At 37.0% G+C, this 18675-nt stretch overlaps 2 protein-coding genes and 1 non-coding gene across 10 annotated transcripts in view; 2 read left to right on the forward strand and 1 right to left on the reverse strand.

The window, feature by feature from the left end:
- znf1086 (zinc finger protein 1086) overlaps positions 1 to 18675 on the forward strand; it is an 893143-nt gene that overhangs the window by 652186 nt on the left and 222282 nt on the right. The window lies entirely within an intron of this gene.
- The window catches only part of si:dkey-220a11.5, a 765979-nt gene that overhangs the window by 244417 nt on the left and 502887 nt on the right, over positions 1 to 18675 (forward strand). The window lies entirely within an intron of this gene.
- Positions 4460 to 17573, reverse strand: LOC103910797 (uncharacterized). Of its 4 annotated transcripts, XM_088650928.1 has the most exons (5): positions 17495 to 17553; positions 17277 to 17329; positions 15382 to 15531; positions 9801 to 10061; positions 4460 to 8879 (listed from the first exon to the last, which is right to left on the reverse strand). In XM_088650928.1, exons 4-5 carry the CDS (start codon positions 9817 to 9819, stop codon positions 7732 to 7734), a joined length of 1167 nt encoding a protein of 388 aa, XP_088507054.1. In that variant the 5' UTR covers positions 9820 to 10061; positions 15382 to 15531; positions 17277 to 17329; positions 17495 to 17553; the 3' UTR covers positions 4460 to 7731. The 4 variants fall into 4 exon arrangements, with proteins under 4 accessions (XP_088507054.1, XP_087105068.1, XP_088507053.1 ...); XM_087248942.1 differs by lacking the exon at positions 9801 to 10061 and having other exon boundaries at positions 17495 to 17573; XM_088650927.1 differs by lacking the exons at positions 17277 to 17329; positions 17495 to 17553 and adding an exon at positions 15965 to 16003.

The raw sequence follows: 18675 nt of genomic DNA on the forward strand, positions 1-18675 counted from the left end.
ACATCAATAATCAGCATATGAACCTCAATAATGGTGACAACTAACATAATTACCAGTTTAACTCACAAACAGGCAACTGAAAGTCTAAACATAAACAACAGCAGAATCAAACACAAATAAAGAAAACTGTGAGACCATTATACAACATTTATTTATACCGCAATGCATGCTGGGATATTTGTACAGTGCCACTCCCAGCATGCATTGCAGCATGAAACATTTGAGATGTTACCATTGTTGAGATACAAGGTCAGATTCATGAGGTCTGAGTGTGTATTTGTCATAACTGAACTGTTTTTGTATGTTATTTCTTAACTGTTAAGTAATTACGGAGGTATCTTTTCTGTTTCTACTTCTCATTAATTAAATTAATACCTGCAACTAGGCATAAAATCTATTACATGAGGCCCTTCTTCCAGATTTATACCAAAACATTTATCAGAACTAATTTCAGGCAAATAGATTTCTCTATTTATTGACTTTCCAACTTGATTACTATAATACAAGCATTTAGTTAACTCCTTATTATAGTAATTGGAGAGTCTGAATTAATAAGTTCAAGGGTGAAGAGCCCAACTAAACCAGCCCCTCACTCCATTATGGTGACACAAAAAACACCTTAATTTCTGTTGGATCTCAATGAGAATAGTATGGAAGTCAAATCAGTCAGTAATAAGTCTGTGTCTGCTGTTGTTTGTGGAGTTGTTTAATGATCCTCTGCTGAGACTGAAGCTGTTTTATTTTATTTGATTTTATTTAATGTTGTAACTCAAGTCACTGTTTGTGTTTCTTGTTTATTTTCTTCAGTAATTGTAATTATTAACAGCAGGTGTTCATCAGTGTCTGAATTCACTCATTAGTGTTCATTAACTCTGTCAGGTGAACTATATTAGTGAACTAGTGTATGAAATAGTGAACAAGGACACAAAGTGTGATTTCAAACACAGACTTCAAAACATCGAATCTGAACTCTGTTAGCTCACAGTTTTCTGCAGTTGGTTACTTTCTCGAAGCACTGTTTTTAACAGAATATTACTGTTTTAGTGAAAAAACATTATTTTACCATAGAATCTGACCTTTTTTTAACAGCAATTTTTTACAGTGAAGACAGTTGTGCCTTGTGTACTAAAGAAAGAAAATTGATTGATTTATGTTTAATACAAGCAAGGCGTTGTATTGCTTTAAGCTGGAAAAAAAGTTAATCACCCCTCCATTGGATTTTGGTTGAGAAACCTTATAACATGCTTAGCTCTTGAAAAGCTCACATATATAATAAGAATAAAATCCTCTGAATTTTGTGACATCTGGGAATTGTTTTTGAACTTTGTAAAAAACGGAGATATTGAAGAAGCTTCGGAAGTCTGAAGTTGTGGGATGTTAATTGGTGCTTGATTTTATTTTTATTTATTTATTTATTATATTTTTATGTGTATATGTATATGTGTAATTTATTATTTTATTTATTTGCATTTTTTTATTATTTTTTTTATTATTTTTTTTTTCCCTAAGCCTGTCTAGGGTAAGTTTTGGGTTCAATACTCAATAAAGACATGTTATACAAAAGTAATAGTTTGAATGCACTGCTTTTACATGTAATAAAACAGTAGTTTTCAAAATGTAGAAAATATTTACGTTAAGTGTACATTATTACATTACAAAATAGATAAAATAAAATTTCACTTATTCACTGTCTCAACTAGGACAAACATTGTTATTAATGATGTAATTATTTTATTGATGGCAGCCTGAATCTGACAGATAGAGGCAACTAAAGTAAAGGAAGCTAACAAAGGAAAGTCATACAGAAAACTGTCCCCAGAGGCAGTACTGGACAAGACCAAAGAAACTTAAATGAGCACCATGGAGATGTGATTAACAGAAAACATCTGCTGAGATTCTTTGAAATCCAGTTTGGTGTATTTTGTGGCCAAACATTCAGGTGGGTGGCTGAAAATGCGAGCTGGAACCGAGGAATCATCAGGGTGAAAAGAGAGGTATAGCTGGGTATCATCAGCATAGCAGTGGTAGGAAAATCCATGTTTCTGGATGATTGGTCCTAAAGATGTTGTGTAGATGGAGAAGAGAAGTGGCCCAAGAACAGAGCCTTGAGATACCCCACTGTTTAGATGCTGTAGGTTGGACACCTCTCCCCTCCAAGACACCCTGAATGACCTGTCAGAGAGGTAAGATCTGAACCATGCCCGCAACGCCCAGTGACTCAAGCGTAGATACCAGGATCTGGTGGTTTACAGTGTCAAAAGCAGCTGACAAATCCAGCAAGATGAGGACTGATGATTTAGAGTCTGCTTTAGCCAGTCTGAGATCCTCCACAACAGAGAGCAGGGCAGTCTCAGTTGAATGGCCTTTTTTAAAGCCAGATTGCCAGCTTAACTAGACTAAAAGCTTACCTCTTGGAAATGTAGCAAGCTAAGCTAAAAACTCCTTGGCAAAAGTAGTGTAGCTACACCCAAGCTAATTTTACAATATTCATATTTAAATCGAAGCAACTTAAATCCAAGTCAATCATATCTTAGTGATTAATAAAACTGTCAATGAAAAATGATTCAGTTCAGTTGTTTACTGTAAATATTATGTTGTACCAAACAGAAACAAATTATGTTATATAACAGCAAAAACTAAAAATCCAATAAAACCAGGTGTTACACAAATAAAATACTAAAGTTATTTATAGTAAAGGGAAATACTCTGCAATAAGCATTATATTGTATATATTTTTTACAACTTTTCATTAATGAATTACACCCTAATCTAATCTCTCTCAGCCATCTTTTAATCAAGCAAGTTTCTCGTGTCAGCCCAATGATTGTTTGGCTACATCACCAACCAGAGCAAGAGGTGGCAGTAACGCATCAAAAACTTTGTTATCGACCACCGTAAAACAGGAAGAAGAAAATGTCATTCTTCTAATGTAGAAACTTCTTTGTTATTGATCGGTAAAGCTGTTTCAGTAACCGAAGAGGCGTCCGGTGCACAGAACTGCACAATAGGTGGTTGGCGCTGACAAGCAGTAATACACACGGTGTGTTTGGCAACCCCCCATATGGGAGTCCAGGGCCGTAACATCCATTGTCTCTAACGTTAGCTTAAAAGATTTCCGGCATCAACAGCAGTAGGCGTCGCGGTCATTTCCTGGCACAGGCTTAACCCAAACTCAATTCAGATTCCTTGGCCACAGCGACACTTTCCCATTTTAGCCGACAAACTGGGCTAGTGACTATCTTGTTCTGTACCTCACCTCAAGTAACCATATGACGGGTGCACACACTTTCGCGATTTCTGCTATGACATGGAGGTAGAGGTGCACTCAACGTTACGCTGCATTAATTTTAAAATAGCCTACATTAGTAGCAGTTCATTTTGTTACGTTCTGAACTTAATCCTAGGAATAGCAAAAAAAAATGCATAAAATTAAGACCTTTGTAACAAAATTCAAGACGTTGTATACCAAATTCAAAGCTATAACGCCTTAATTTGAGATTATCAAATTTAAGACTTTTTCAATGCTTTTAAGACCCCACGGGTACTCTGGACATGGACCTTCAGCATGCAGTGGGACAGTTTGCTGCTGAGTGTGATATGGCAGAGAAAGAAACAGCACCTCTAAGTCAGAAACCATAATGCTTGAATGGAAAACAGTGGCCACTTCCAGTTTGGCAGAGAGTCCTTACCCCAAATAGAGTATCTGATTATTTTTGCCATGAGGAATGTAATATGAGATTTAAAGATGGATCAGTGCAGCGGCAGCAGTAATAATAATAATAATTCCTGATTGAAAAAATAACATTTCTGGGCACTCAAAGCGCTTTACACAATGGGGGGGATCTCCTCCACCACTTCATCCACCTGGATGACGCGACAGCAGCCATTTTGCACCAGCCCGCACACCACACACCAGCTGATTGGTGGAGAGGAGACAGAGATTAAGCAAATTGAATTGGATGGTTAGGAGCCCATGATGGACAGGATGCCAGGGTTAAACCCTAACATCCCTAAACATCCTAACGACCACACACGGGACCTCGGTTTAACATCTCATCCGAAAGACGATGCTCACTGAGCAGTATAGCATCCCCGTCACTATACTGGGGCATTAGGACCCACACAGACCGCAGGTTGGGCGCCCCCTGCTGGCCTCACTAACACCACTTAGCAGCAACCTAGATTTCCCATGTGGTCTCCCATCCAGGTACTGACCAGGCCCAGTGCTTCAGTGGGCGGCCATGTGAGAGTTGCAGAGAGCTAGCTGCCGGCTGGTAATGGAGTTGATGTGATTGTCTGTTGTGGTGAAGGAGCTGAGACGAAAGGTAATCTAAGTACCTACTGTCACCCATGGTCATGACTGAAAGGACAAGATCTTGGATACAACATTTTACATTTTACAAAGTGTTATGACTCGCTTGTTTGAGTCGCAGCACAAAAGAGAGATGAGCCAACAAAATAACCTGAATGCAAATGATTTATTATAAAATGTAACTCATAGAACAATCAATCAAAGCAACCAACTAATGTCTAGGGATACTAATGAAGATAAAGAACTTAGGATATAATCACAACAACATTTTAATTACATGATATAAGTAATGCAAAACAAAACCATAATGTGAAAGAGTCAATGAGATTGCAGGTCTTGACATGAGGACTCCTGAGTAGCCACAGCGTCCTGAGGTAGCTGGCACAACAACTTTTATATAGCCATTGATGAGTAATGCAGGCATCCAATCACGATTTACCACATACTCCAACCTGGATTTCTCATTCAGGGAGTCAAACAGAGAACATCATCCAAAACAACACTAGCTACATGAATACACTAGAGAGTGGAGTAGACAAGATTTCAAGCTACAGAGGTGCTGTTTGCCAGATGTTTATGAAACTGTTCTTCTCTCAGCCGCCATCAATGTGTTTACATAAATGCAAGGAGCGCGGCACATTTGAATCCTCTTTTGTGTTTTGAGATGCATTAACTGATTAAACCTTGTCACAGTTTGAACACTTGTACGATCTCTCCAGTGTGAATCGTCTGGTGCAGTTTTTGGAGCTGTAATAAAAGTCTTCTCACACTCAAAGCACATATACTCTTTCACACCAGTGTGGATCTTCATGTGTTCATTAAGGTTTGGTGATTGGTTAAAACTCTTCCCACACTGAGTAGATGTGAATGGTTTCTGTCCAGTGTGGGTCTTCATGTGTTTAATAAAGGTCTGAGGAGCTGCTGAAACTCATCCCACATCGAAGCTGCGGTCACACTAGAATTTGAGCATGCAAAATTCTGTTGTACAGCGCTGTGAAAAGGAGCCGGATTAAACAAGATGATCAGACATTTAAAAAGCAAGCGATTGGTCTATATTTTACTAACTGTCCAGAGTAGGGCTGTAACGATACACGATATAAAATCGAAATCGCGAAACTCAGATCTACGATCCTGTGTCGCGGTGTGATAAGGGAGAATCGCGACACACCCCGTGATACCTTTCCAATAACGTCACGCCTGCCTGCAAAAGTTGAGCTAATTAACACTTTTTTTCGTTCGACATTACAAGCACTGCTCCGTTTAAGCCCTCGCAATATTTAGCCGGGAGAGCTCGCACGGAGCTCTTAGTAAGGGACTGTCTGAATGTGTCAGGAATATCAAAAACAAAACCAACTTAACCCCGCTTGACAACCGACAACGCCAGAAACATTGCCAATGCTGTCAAAGCGGCTGGATTTTCACCGCATATACGATGATTTGCTCACACTGTTAATGTGGCTGCGCAGAGAGGGATGGGCGTTCACCAAATGTCAGGTAACAGTGCAAACTTTTCTGTATCCGTGCTGTGCGATTTCTGTTTGAACCTTCGAGAGTGCTGACTGACAGGTGCGCGATGTGTGAGGTCAGAAAACACGACGAAGCTTTCAGTTAAGATGAACACAGTTTCTATAGTTATACTTTATTTAGAGATAAAGGTATATGGCTCTGCATATAATCACTCTATCTTGCTGGAGTTTATAGCCGTTTCGATTTACTTCAGGACGCATTAACGCCGCTCTGAAGGTCTAATCGCTGTTTTAAGTTATCCAGAGCTGTATGAATGTACAAATCTTGAATATCACAATAGTATTAAATATTACTATTGTAACAAGACAGACAGCAACACTTTTGCACAATCGATACCCTGCTGATTCAGTCGTTTCATAAGAGGACCGCGCCTCTTCTTTTTTCCTTGTCAACATAAAGGCAGTGAGGTGCGCCTCGTTTTCGCCCCTTGTTTAACTGCAAGGCATACTTAATTTGCGGTACCATAACGTGTAACCCGTGCCTACAGACACATTTGCCAAAGAAGCAAAATGGAAGAAGAATATTGCTGTTTGATACAGACCTGTTGATGCTTAACCAGCGCTTATGTTGACCTGGATCTGCGTAATGAACGCAACAAATAGGCTTTACTTTTTATTTTACAGCTTATAAAGCATGTACGCAGATTAATGCAATATCATATTTAAACAACAAAACTGTTTACAAAAAGTCTACATATGAGCGCATTGTTGCTGTCTTTTCATCACGCAGCGCGCGCACTTGAACCGCGAGGGAGAGAGAGGAAAGCATAGGCTATATCAGAACATAATCTTTAAAATAATGATTTCTATTAAAATGTAAAAGGTTTTGTGATTATAATAATAACAGCGGAGCTTTAAATAAATGCATATTTTCCGTAAAGCGGGCAATTTGAGGAAGTCTGCGATTTTTCTTTGACGGAAGAAAAAAACATATGATTGGAAAAAAAAGCCTATGCCGGTTATTAAAAAGAATCAGTCAGTATTGTCGTTTTGTAATATAAATTAATTATTTAAGTGAAAATAATTTAGGGCAGTCCTATTTATTTAATTAGATTATTCTGCTCTTCTGTGCTAAACACTGCAGGTGCGTGGAAATGCTCTGTTGTTCTGTTCCGCTATTAATATTCTAACATATAAAAATAAATCAGTATTTTAAAATGCAATATTTAATGTGTCAGACAAAAAATAGACACGTCAATTTGTTTAATATAAAATTAACAGTAATCTGACCAGTTAACTGGTAATAACCGATTAATGTTGTCGGTTAGCAAAATTAACAAAATGAGCATCCCTAGTAGCTATTTAATTTACTTTTTCTATGTAAGAGAACTTGATTGAAAAAGAATTTTCAACATGCTTGAACCATCTACACAATGGAGTTTAGTTCTGTTTGGTTTTTCAACAGTATTTTGTTACAAAGAAAACAGAAGTGATATAGCTTTGGCTATTTATTTATTTTATATATGGCTATTTATATTGTTAATAATTTGCATAGTTAATATTGTTCTTTGATGTTTAGTTTATAAAGATTTTTCAAATGTTATTTAATAAAAAATAGTTTTAAAAATCTTTTTTTTGCCCACCCCACACGAAAAAAAAAAAAAAAAAAATCGTGATACGAACCGAATCGTGGGTCAAAAATCGTGATACGAACCGAATCGTGGGTTTGGTGTATCGTTACAGCCCTAGTCCAGAGAGGTCATGTTTTGATCTTCGATAGGTCTCACACAGTCAAGTTATGCAATTTTGCAGGTCAGAATTCACCAAGCTTGAACTCTGCAAGGCAATGAACTGCGAAACTTGAGGCACGAACTTGCATTTCCGGTCTGACGCATTCACGTGCATCTGAATGGAAGTCTATAGCGAGAAAAGTCCAGTGTGACCACAGGATCCTCATGTGTCGACTAAGGGAGAATGAGCAGTAAAAACGCTTCCTACACTGAGTGCATTTGAATGGTTTTTCTTCATGTGTTGATTAAGGTGTGATGAGCGGGTAAAACTCTTCCCACACCGAGTGCATGTGAATGGTCTATCATCAGTGTGGATCCTCATGTGGTAATTAAGGGATGATGATAGGCTGAAACTCTTCCCACACTGAGTGCATGCGAATGGTTTCTCTCCAGTGTGGATCCTCATGTGTTGATTAAGGTGTGATGATTGGATAAAACTTCTGCCACACTGACTGCATGTGAATGGTTTCTCTCCTGTGTGTATCCTCATGTGTAGATTAAGGTATGATGACCGGATAAAACTCTTCCCACACTGAGTGCATGTGAATGGTCTCTCTTCAGTGTGGATCTTCATGTGGTAATTAAGGGATGTTGATAGGCTGAAACTCTTCCCACACTGAGTGCATGCGAATGGTTTCTCTCCAGTGTGGATCCTCATGTGTTGATTAAGGAAGAATGAGCGGTAAAAACTCTTCCCACACTGAGTGCATGTGAATGGTTTCTCTCCAGTGTGGATCCTCACATGTTGATTAAGAGATGATGATTGGCTGAAACTCTTCCCACACTGAGTGCAAGTAAATGGTTTCTCTCCAGTGTGGATCATCATGTGTTGATTAAGGTGTGATGAGCAGGTAAAACTCTTCCCACACTGAGTGCATGCAAATGGTTTCTCTCCAGTGTGGATCCTCATGTGTCGATTAAGGGAGAATGAGCAGTAAAAACTCTTCCTACACTGAGTGCATGTGAATGGTTTCTCTCCAGTGTGGATCATCATGTGTTGATTAAGGTGTGATGAGCAGTTAAAACTCTTCCCACACTGAGTGCATGCAAATGGTTTCTCTCCAGTGTGGATCCTCATGTGTCGATTAAGGTGTGATGAGCAGTCAAAACTCTTCCCACACTGAGTGCATGTGAATGGTTTCTCTCCAGTGTGGATCATCATGTGAATCTTAAGTTTGCTTTTGTTTGCCAAACTCTTTCCACACTGAGTACAGGTGAAACGATTCTTGTTTCTCCTTTTCAAAAAAATATTTTTTTCCTCAGTTTTGACATGTTTCTCCTCTTTACTCCCCTCATTCTCTTCAATGCGGTCTGAAAGAAATAAATAAAACATTAGTTTTTTATTAAGTCTTAAAAACTCTCATCAAAAGCTGAAAAGTGAAAAGACATCACACACCTTTTCACGTACGTTTTTACAGATGTCCACATTGCAGGGCAGAAAGCAATGAGATGTATTCTTTGGCAAGTTTTGTAAATACCCAAGTGTCCACTTAATGGATGTGCGTGGTAGTGTTGGAGGAGATTTGGGATAAGGGTGGCATGTGTATATATATATATATATATATATATATATATATATATATATATATATATATATATATATATATATATATATATATATTTATATTCTGTAGTGTTTGAGTTTATCTTTCAACAGGAAACAATGATATAACTTGTCATAAAATAACCTAAACTGCTCATGCATAGTAGAATCTTTATCTACTAGGTTCTGCAATATCTTGATTATATCTGGTTCTTTGTGTTGCTCTTCCCAGATTTCTGCAATGGTGATGGGAAATACTAGTTCTTTTATAGCTGAATACACTACAACCAGGTAAGGGATGAATGCAAGATAAAAGCACCTGGTGCTTCATTCAGTGTTCCCTTTCTGTACTCAACCACAAAGTCAAATTTTTGAAGACGAAGGGGCCAGCGGATTAAACGTGAGGTGGTCTTCGTGGAGTTCATGACCCACTGAAGAGTGGAATGATCAGTGACAATAATGAAGAGTTTTGGCTCCAGGAAATGTCTCCACTTTTCGATAGCCTCTAGCAGGGGTTTTCAAACTTTTAGGACACACGCCCCCCCAAGTTTGGCCAATTTCACTCGCGCCCCCTCCCTTTTTGTCCAGCGAGCCAAAATTATAAAGCATGTGTAAACATCACTCCCATATTATTTGCTGCGTTTAAAGTGCATATAATAATTACACTGAATCATAAACATGTAGCTTACCTGATTCAGTGTGATACATGAGTCTGTTTTTGATGTACGTACACACAGAAAATGCTGCTTCGCAGAGCCAAGTTGAAGCAAAAGGCAAGAGTACATCAATTTCAAGTTCCGAAAGTTCAGCATATTCTGTATCCACTGCCAGCCAGAATTCTGAGTGTGGTTGAGTCGAACAGTGTCTTCAAAGTACGGTCACTTGAAAGGTGCAGAAGGGCATCCAGCGCTTTGTAAACTTGGTTCCAATTATGCTGCTCAGAAAAATACCTATTGAAATGTGCAGACAGAGATGGCAGATGTAGAGTGATTTCCGTTTTAGTAGTATCTCGGTTAAACACATTTTCTTTGTTAAATTCATCCAAGGTCAGGAACATTTCTAGATTTTCTTGCATCCACCTGCCCTCTCCATCGCTCCAGTTTCTTCACAAAGCCCACAATTTCATCAGACATTGTTAGTAGGTTTGAACACAGGCCTTGAAGGGACAAATTAAGCGAATTAAGCCAATCAAATATGTCAGACAGGTATGTACAATCTGTGAGCCACTTAGTGTCAGTAAAACGACTCCTAAAGGAAGATCCAAAATCAATTAGAAAAATCCTCAGTTCGTCATGCAATGAAAAAATACGCTGCAGGATTTTGCCTGTGGAGAGCCATCTAACCTCCTTGTGTTGATTGGTCATCGTTTGTTTTTGTCCTCTTAATGCTAATTCTTTACATCGAAAAAAGTTGACAGGCTTATCTTTTGACATCGGATGTTTCTTCTGTAAGTGACGCACCAGTTTCACAGGTTTTAAACAGTCATTTGCAAGGACCTCTGAACACACAACACATTGTGGACATGGTTCGTTATTAATCGTATTGTATGTACTGTTTATCATACTTCCGTTGCTTTGATGCACACAGGCCTTTGGTTTTTGCAGTGAACGTTAATCCTCTCGGTGTGGAGATCCCCGTTGATGCGGAGGTTTGGTCATCCTATTGCTTTAATGCTTCAGAAGGGCACTCGTCATCTTTTTTGTCAGACGATTTACCAGTGTTATCTTCACCGTCATTCATTTTGAAAAGCCACAGGTCCATTTTTTGTATATGTTTTACGCAATCGCATTAACTACAAAAGGTGCCTCGTGCTTGATAGTTAGCTGCGGGACTAATCAGATTGACTCTTGTGTACATAAAAAAACATCATATTTACTCGAGTGCACACCTCAGTTTCTCGCTCCCCCCTTAACAAGCGCTGGCGCCCCACAGTTTGAAAACCCCTGGCCTAACTCCCCCTGCTAATTTATGTTGGCAGAATTTACTTTTCTTCAGGTTAATGATCAGACCAGCTTTGTGTAACCAGGTGATGACACTTTGAAGATCTTTAAAGTGTTGGGTGACTGAGGGGGAGTATATGATGATGTCATCAATATACATAAAACACATTTTTCCCCGCAACTCTCCTAGGACAGACTCCATTAATTGCTGGAATGTTGCTGTGTCATTTTAAAGTCCAAAGAGCATAAATTTAAAGTGGTATAGGCCCAAGAGCAATGAACGCAGTCTTGGATTCACTTCCAGGCTTCATAGTTACCTGCCAGTACCCACTGTTGAGATCAATCGTGGAGAAGATGACAGCACCAGAGAGGGATTCCATCTCTTTCTGTGATAGAGTTCACTTTACGATAGTCCACACAGAACCTCATACTGCTATCTTTTTTGGGGACAAGGACATTAGCCGCATTTCCACTATCGGCCAGTGCGAGCCAGGGCTTTAATCGGGCCGGGCAAATAGCCCGGGAGGTTTAGAAATGAGGCCGAAATCATGTCGCGTTTCCACTGTTGGGCTAGTAGCTCACAGCGCGTCACGCAAACACCGCCCACAGAACGTCCGCGAATCAAACGTCACACAACCCGCCCACTTCAGCGGGAATCAGGACAGGCAGATAAAGCACACCATAGAATCATCACAAAACGAAATCATTAAAATTAAGAAAACCGAAACAAACAAATGACACGTTACTGTACAGCAGTACATGAAATGTCTATACGTACAGACCTGTGTATTTCCATTCATTACATTTGTTTACTCGCCGACCGACTGTTGGCATTGTGCATCAAGTGCTCTCGCCACTAACAGAGGGAACCAACATAGAGAGCGCACACATCCATAATATAAAGCCACAGAAATTCTCCTTTATAACTCGATATGGCATGTATTTTATAACATCCTCGTTTTGATAGACGTCGTGTTAAGTGTTTTACAGCACAAGAGCGAGTAGCCTATTAAAATATAGCCATATTTGTTGCGTTCAGCAGCTATTCACTAAAGCTCTTCATTTAAAGTTTCATTTATAAATGTAACCACGTCATATAAAAAACATAAAAAGTTGTTTGAGGATATAGAACACATTTTGTGTTTGGACTTTCCCCCGATGCGCTTAAAGCAGCGAGCGCTGCGCAGGACTGAGTGACAGAAAAAAAGGTGTAGGCTAGATTCTGCTTTCACTCACCGAAACAATACTCTGTTTGCGTGATTTGAGTAATATCATCGCATCCAAATACTTTACGTAATTTGTTAAGTTTTATGTCTTTCTGTTGTATTTATATTGTGTATTATCTCCAAAATAAAGAAAGAAAAAAGCAACTCGCGGCATAACAGAGCTGTGAAGGAGCGCTCTTGCCCGGTCTCACACACACATACAGGCATCTAAACGGGCACAAACAAACATTTTAAACTTGACAAAAACTCTCGAAAACTTTTACTGTCTGCTGTGTCTTTAATATTATGCGTTATTGAAACAGGAGGACGCAGCAAAGAACGTCACTATAAATTAAAACTACTTTATTATTTTATGCAGCAGCCTTACATTTAAAAGGGAAACATAAGGGTGATCATAGGCAAAATGACCCCAGACTATAAGGCTAGATGTTTTCTTTCCCTTATTTCTTCGCATGTACTCATGTGTGATCAGAAAACTGCCCGCCTCTCCTTTCACTCCGCCCCGAAGCCCCAGCTGGCCCTCCTTGGCCAAAGGTATTCGGCGGGCCGAAAAAGGCTGGCCGCTGGCCCCAAGAAACCCCGCTTTGGCCCAATTAAGCCCCGGAAGTGACAGTGGAAACGTCACTGGCCTTGGCTTAGCTGTTGTGGTATGAACTCATGGGTACGAGGTTGAATTAGTTTTGCAGTGGTTCTCAATATACCAATATAAAATATACCAGGATTTCGAAGCGATGATTTGACTGACATGAAAAGTGACCAATCTCAGTCGACCTTGTCTAGGTTTGCGTGAAACATAAGGGCGGGACAAAGGCCTTTCTGTGTTACAGTGACAGAAAACAACAACTTAAAAACAAATGCAATATTGAAATAATGCTCTTTGGGTGCATAGGTTTTTACTGTAGAGATGTTATTCACAAGAGTAATTAAAACGCGGACATCCTGCCATTTTAAAGATCTACTTACGTTTGGCTTTCTTCTCTCCGACAGAGTTTACTCGCCTCTGACCTATCACTCTTCTGAAGCCTAGTTTAATACAATCTGAGAGCATACTCACACTATGTACAGTTGCTTTGAACTAGGCCAAAGCACGCTTGTCCCCCATTCAGGCCAGGGCACGCTTACATCATCGATGATGCACTGTTCAGTAGAGAAGTGCTCTCGCTCAGCACAGTGGAGACTTCTCTAATTATGTTGTTTTAGTCGTTTGGGATGCAGTGTCACACAATCAAATATTTTGCCGAACAGATCCGCCAATTCTGACGCTCATAAACAGTCATAAAGTCCTCGTGCTGCAGGAATTAGGAGGTTTGCAAAAGGCACAGCTGTGGTGCATTGAGGAGTTTGCCTCCTTAATAAACTACAACAGTTTGCGTTCATTGAACGGTAAGAATGATTAATAAATGCATATGAAATAGTCCCTTAAAAGGCACGTCTTGCTTTCAGTTTCTGGCAAAATCGAGCAGCCCTACTATTATATATGTATTTAAGTACCAAAAAAAAACTAAACACATGTTTAAAATTCCAACATAATAGTGAAAATAATTAAAATAAATAACTTTAAATAATTATTTAAATTTTGCTCACTCGCGCAATCTGCTTGTCAACGTGTCGTAAAGGCAAAATCAAAACAAAAATGGCAGACAAACGTAAATGCATTGATTCTTCAGAGGCGAAGAAAAAGATTAGACAATATGACAAAGCCTACCTAAATTTTGGTTTTAGTGAAGGCCAAGACAAGTTAAAACTGATTAATTCATATTTTCTATACATATTACTATATATTAATATTACACAAACACACACACACACACAGAAAAAGGTTGGGAACCACTGGTTTAGAAAACTGTACAATGTTTTATAATAATTAATTATTTTGGTGTCCATTTCATTCAGCATATTTAAAATTGAGGGCATCCACGTTTTTTTGACATACTTTAAATCAGGGTTTCTACAGGTGTCACCAAGTTAAATGTAAGACTTTTTAAGACCATTATGAATGAAATTTTAGACTAAGGAATTTTTAATTGGCCCAGATGAAAAAGATTTTTATATGTCCAAACAAAAAATATTTTAATATAAAATATTTAATAATACAATAATAAATCAATAATAATAATAACATTAAAATATTTTAGATATTTCTTAGCAAAAGATCATAAATATTGTATAAAAACAAGAGAGCTCTACTTGGATCCACACACTTTTTTTCCCAAAATAAACTTTCTTTAAAATAAAAAAACCAACAAATTAACAAATGTTTTAAAAGTTTTAAAAACTATATTAAACTAAATCTATGCACAACAATCTGTCCAGGTCGATATCCTCAGCAGTCCTTATCATTATGATAAACAGAGTTAAAATGTCTTGTTGGTGATTGTATGGGTTTTGACCAGATTGGGTAACAAAACATGAACAAAGGAAAATGAAGACTTGTTTAAAAAGATTTAAGACATACAGAACAATATTTCAGTCAATTTAAGTTTTTTTAAGGCCTAAATTTTTGATTTTGGAATTTAAGACATTTTAATACCCAGCGGAAGCCCTGTTTAAACACAATAGCCCTGGTAATTAGTTATTATAATAATGTAGGTCAAATTAAGATAATATCTGAGAGAACTAGTAACAACTACAAAAACAAGTTTAAACCCATAAAGAAGTTGATGAAAAAGGGAATTGTGATCAACGTGACACATGCAAATGGAAAGTACTAAGCCAACACCATTACTGTAATAGCAGATATCTTCTATGAGAATACTGTAGGTCAAATATTGTCAGCTCAGTTAAACCTTTTTAATTTTTTGTTTTTATTTATCTTATATAGCGCCAGTGCTCAAGGACGCTTTACAAACAAAGAGAACAAGAAAAGCAATTACCTTAAGAAGGTAGTTAAAATAGGAGACGAATAATACATAACAAGTCTGACATAAATAAGAACAAGTGATGAAAGAAACTCATTCTGTCTTTCAATGAGTGCTTATGTGCATTTAGGAGAACTAGGCAGCACACTCAGGGCTGCAAGATGGATTTAATTAGTATTCTTATTATTAAAATATATCTGAATGAGGATCAAATGACTGAGTTGGTCTTTAAGAATGAAAACCAACCTGTTTGTTCCTGCAGATCTTCCTGTTTGACTGTGAATGTCTCTTCAATCTTCACATCTTCACTCTCCTCTTTAATAAACGCCATCTTTATAACAGTGTGGAGATCAGTCGCTTCAGCAGGAGTTTTTCTCTGTGTTTGGACACTTTATCCTGTTTAAAAAAATAAAAACATTAAAAACGTCCTGATTAAAATAAATAAAACAATGAACAGAAACAAAATAACTTCTCTTCAACACTTGCTTTAACAGTTTCATATGAGAGTCATTAACAAAAATAAATCAGGTAAGTCTGAGCAAGACACAATGAGCTGATTAAAACTACTCCATTTCTTATATATAGTGATTTGTCCTTAGAATGGAATGACATTATGCTTTTTAATAAATTAAACCTTAATTAAAACACTTATTACTCACATTTCTGTTGCTTTATTCAAACAATAGCCCTAATTACTGTGAGTAAATTGTACTTCGTTGTAAAAAGGGTCAAAATAATGCCAACAGCAGGTTCATAATATAGCATCGGATGAAAACCCTGAAACTTTATTCAATCGCTTTATATTTATGTAAAGGTTTTAAAAACAAACCTTTCTCCAGCTGAATCAAGCGCAAGAGCGGCGCAGCCTAATGACGTCACACGCCACGCCAAAATAAAAGTCTTTTGTTTTTAGTTTTTTGCCACTTACTGTTGCAGTCATGACTTGTTCAAACATTTCTCTCCCTAGTTTTCTACTTTACACTTGCTCTCTCTCTCTCTCTCAAACACACACACAATCACACAGATGTTCAGTATTTGAAGTTGATCAAAACCCTTTGAGACATCAAAATAAAAATAAAATAAAGTTTAAGATTTTTTTAATTTAACCACATAGTTGTTGTATTATTTAGACATTAGACTGTAAGAAATGAATGTTGGTCAAGCTCCTGCACTTTTTTTTTACAATTAATCTACTAACAAAAACAGCAAACAAACCTCAAATTGTGTCAACACTGTCAAGGACAAATTCAAAGTATATCTTCATTTCAGTGTGATTAATAAATGTGTATGTTCAGAAAGGTAATGTGTCCCTTTACAAACCCAACTTTATAGATTATATTAAAAAAAACTATTCGTAATAATGAAATATTGGACAAAACATTGATTTCCAGATAAAATATGCAATCGTTGCACATTATTTTTAAATAAAAATCCAAGATTTAAAATATTTAGTCAAACTTTCAAACATTATTAACTGGCCCTTATTGGTTAATTAAGACATCATACAAGATGTTTTGCTGACGTTATAAATAATTTGTTCATTTTTATTAAATTTTTACATACGTTGTCGTGTGACATTCAGCAACTGTGAGACGGCGTTCTGACTACTTGTTTTAATATTTTTTTTTGTGGCAGTTTATCAATACTGCCTAGAATACAGGATACATCAGTAATTCTATTAATATTAAACATTGTTCACTTATTTTTCCTTTTTAATTTAACAACTGCATGTGTAAACTTGCAGTTGTTAAAAATTAAAAAAAATGATCAAACTTTTTATTATATATTTCACAACATTTAATACATACAGTGCACATCTAATATTATAAGCAAACAGTATAAAACAAAGTATAGACTTTATTACACACACACACACACACACATATATATATATATATATATATATATATATATATATATATATATATATATATCAGAGCTTGACACAACAGGACTACACAGGGAATGACTTATTGAAGCTTCAGGCATAAAATCAACAGTGAGTAATTATGTAGCCTACTTTATTTTAATTCTTTAATAATCTATCATATACTAAAATTACATACAATTAAATGAATTTAGAGAGACAGGGAAAGCTGGTTTGAGTTAACAGAAGTCAGAGTTAGTCTCTGAATACTTACTTAAATTATGAGAAGAGAAAGAAGAAGAGGTCCTGTAGTTGTGGCATTACTCGCTGTAAAATGGACTGTTACACTTAGTGTCATTTCAATAACAGCTGTACAACATAATAAAGTAATTTTTCATAAACATGATCTATTTTCCACACTATGGACATACTGTGTTCTGAATAACATAACTGCATTTAATATAATAGTAAATAGAGTAGAATTCTCCTCACCTCATCTAATTCTTCTTTCCATAGATCAGGAATTACTGCAACACTGTGATCTGAGGTGACTTTACCAACCATAAACATTCTGAAAGACAAGTTACACGAGTAATTTGAAAACAACAGTGAGTGGCTAAATAATAGAGTTTATGCAACTTACACATAATTAAAATCCAGAAATTATCAATACAAGATTACCTCAATGTGAAAATAGTAGATAGCAGATCTTTTTATTGATATTAATATTATTTAGGCATTTTAACATCAATTTATATACTTTAACTTGGTGATAGATGGGAATAGATCACCCAAACTAACAATTCTGTCATTTAGCCTCAACATTTACTTGTTCCAAACATATTTAGCTCTTTTTTCTGCTGAACAATAAAGAGGATATATTGAATAAAGCTGGAAAACTGTAACTATATCTGCCTTTCTCATCTTTATCCTATTTCTCTTGCCATAATCTATTAACACCTTCTTTAATTATTGTCTTGATTTCTGATTTGTTAAGAGGAACTTGTATTTCTATTTGATTTGATTATGCTTGCAATCCGTCATTGACAACATTATTAGACAGTTTTATTCACTAGTAAAATCAGACATTTGTCATTATCAGATTATATTCAACAATATATAGGCTAGAGTAGTTATACTGACACTGTAAACATTTATTTTCATGCACAACTCTGTTAGCTATAAAAAAATAAAAAATCAAATGCTTGTCGTAATCATAACTCTAAAATGAGATATGATCATTTAAATGAAGTGCACACTTGCGGTTTTAAGTGCTAAGTGCTTCATACTTCGCGCGCAGCTCCCAAACGATCACTCTGTGCCACAAACTGAATATTATTTAAAACTGTAATACCTGTTACTTACAACATCTGCAAGTTCTGTTCACTAAAGTAGGCGCGTGCGTGTCAATTATTAAGTTGAGCGTGCTCTCACGGTCAGCAGCTCACATCACGTTAGTTTCCCAGCTGCGAAAACATCATTATATGAAGACAAGAATGACATTTTCAGGTGAATTATAACTTATAAATACAGTATGTGACACTTTTAACATCATTTGGAGGTGTCCATGTCACTGAGCAACATTATGTGAAACAATGAAAAGACTCGTGCAGCCGCCTTTTCTTCTCTCCTTAACTTGAAAATATGATTGACAGAATCGTTGAAATGCTGGA

This window comes from Danio rerio, chromosome 4, assembly GCF_052040795.2.
Source record: "Danio rerio strain M-AB ecotype USA chromosome 4, GRCz13ab, whole genome shotgun sequence".
NCBI lineage: Eukaryota > Metazoa > Chordata > Actinopteri > Cypriniformes > Danionidae > Danio > Danio rerio.

What these genes read in the sequence shown, in the direction of transcription:
- LOC103910797 (XM_087248942.1), bottom strand. Translation starts at nt 15,466, where the DNA reads ATGGCGTTTATTAAAGAGGAGAGTGAAGATGTGAAGATTGAAGAGACA. An exon ending in AGATCTGCAGGAACAAACAG is followed by an intron (nt 8,880 to 15,381) that starts GTTGGTTTTCAT and finishes TATTTCTTTCAG; the next exon opens with ACCGCATTGAAGAGAATGAG.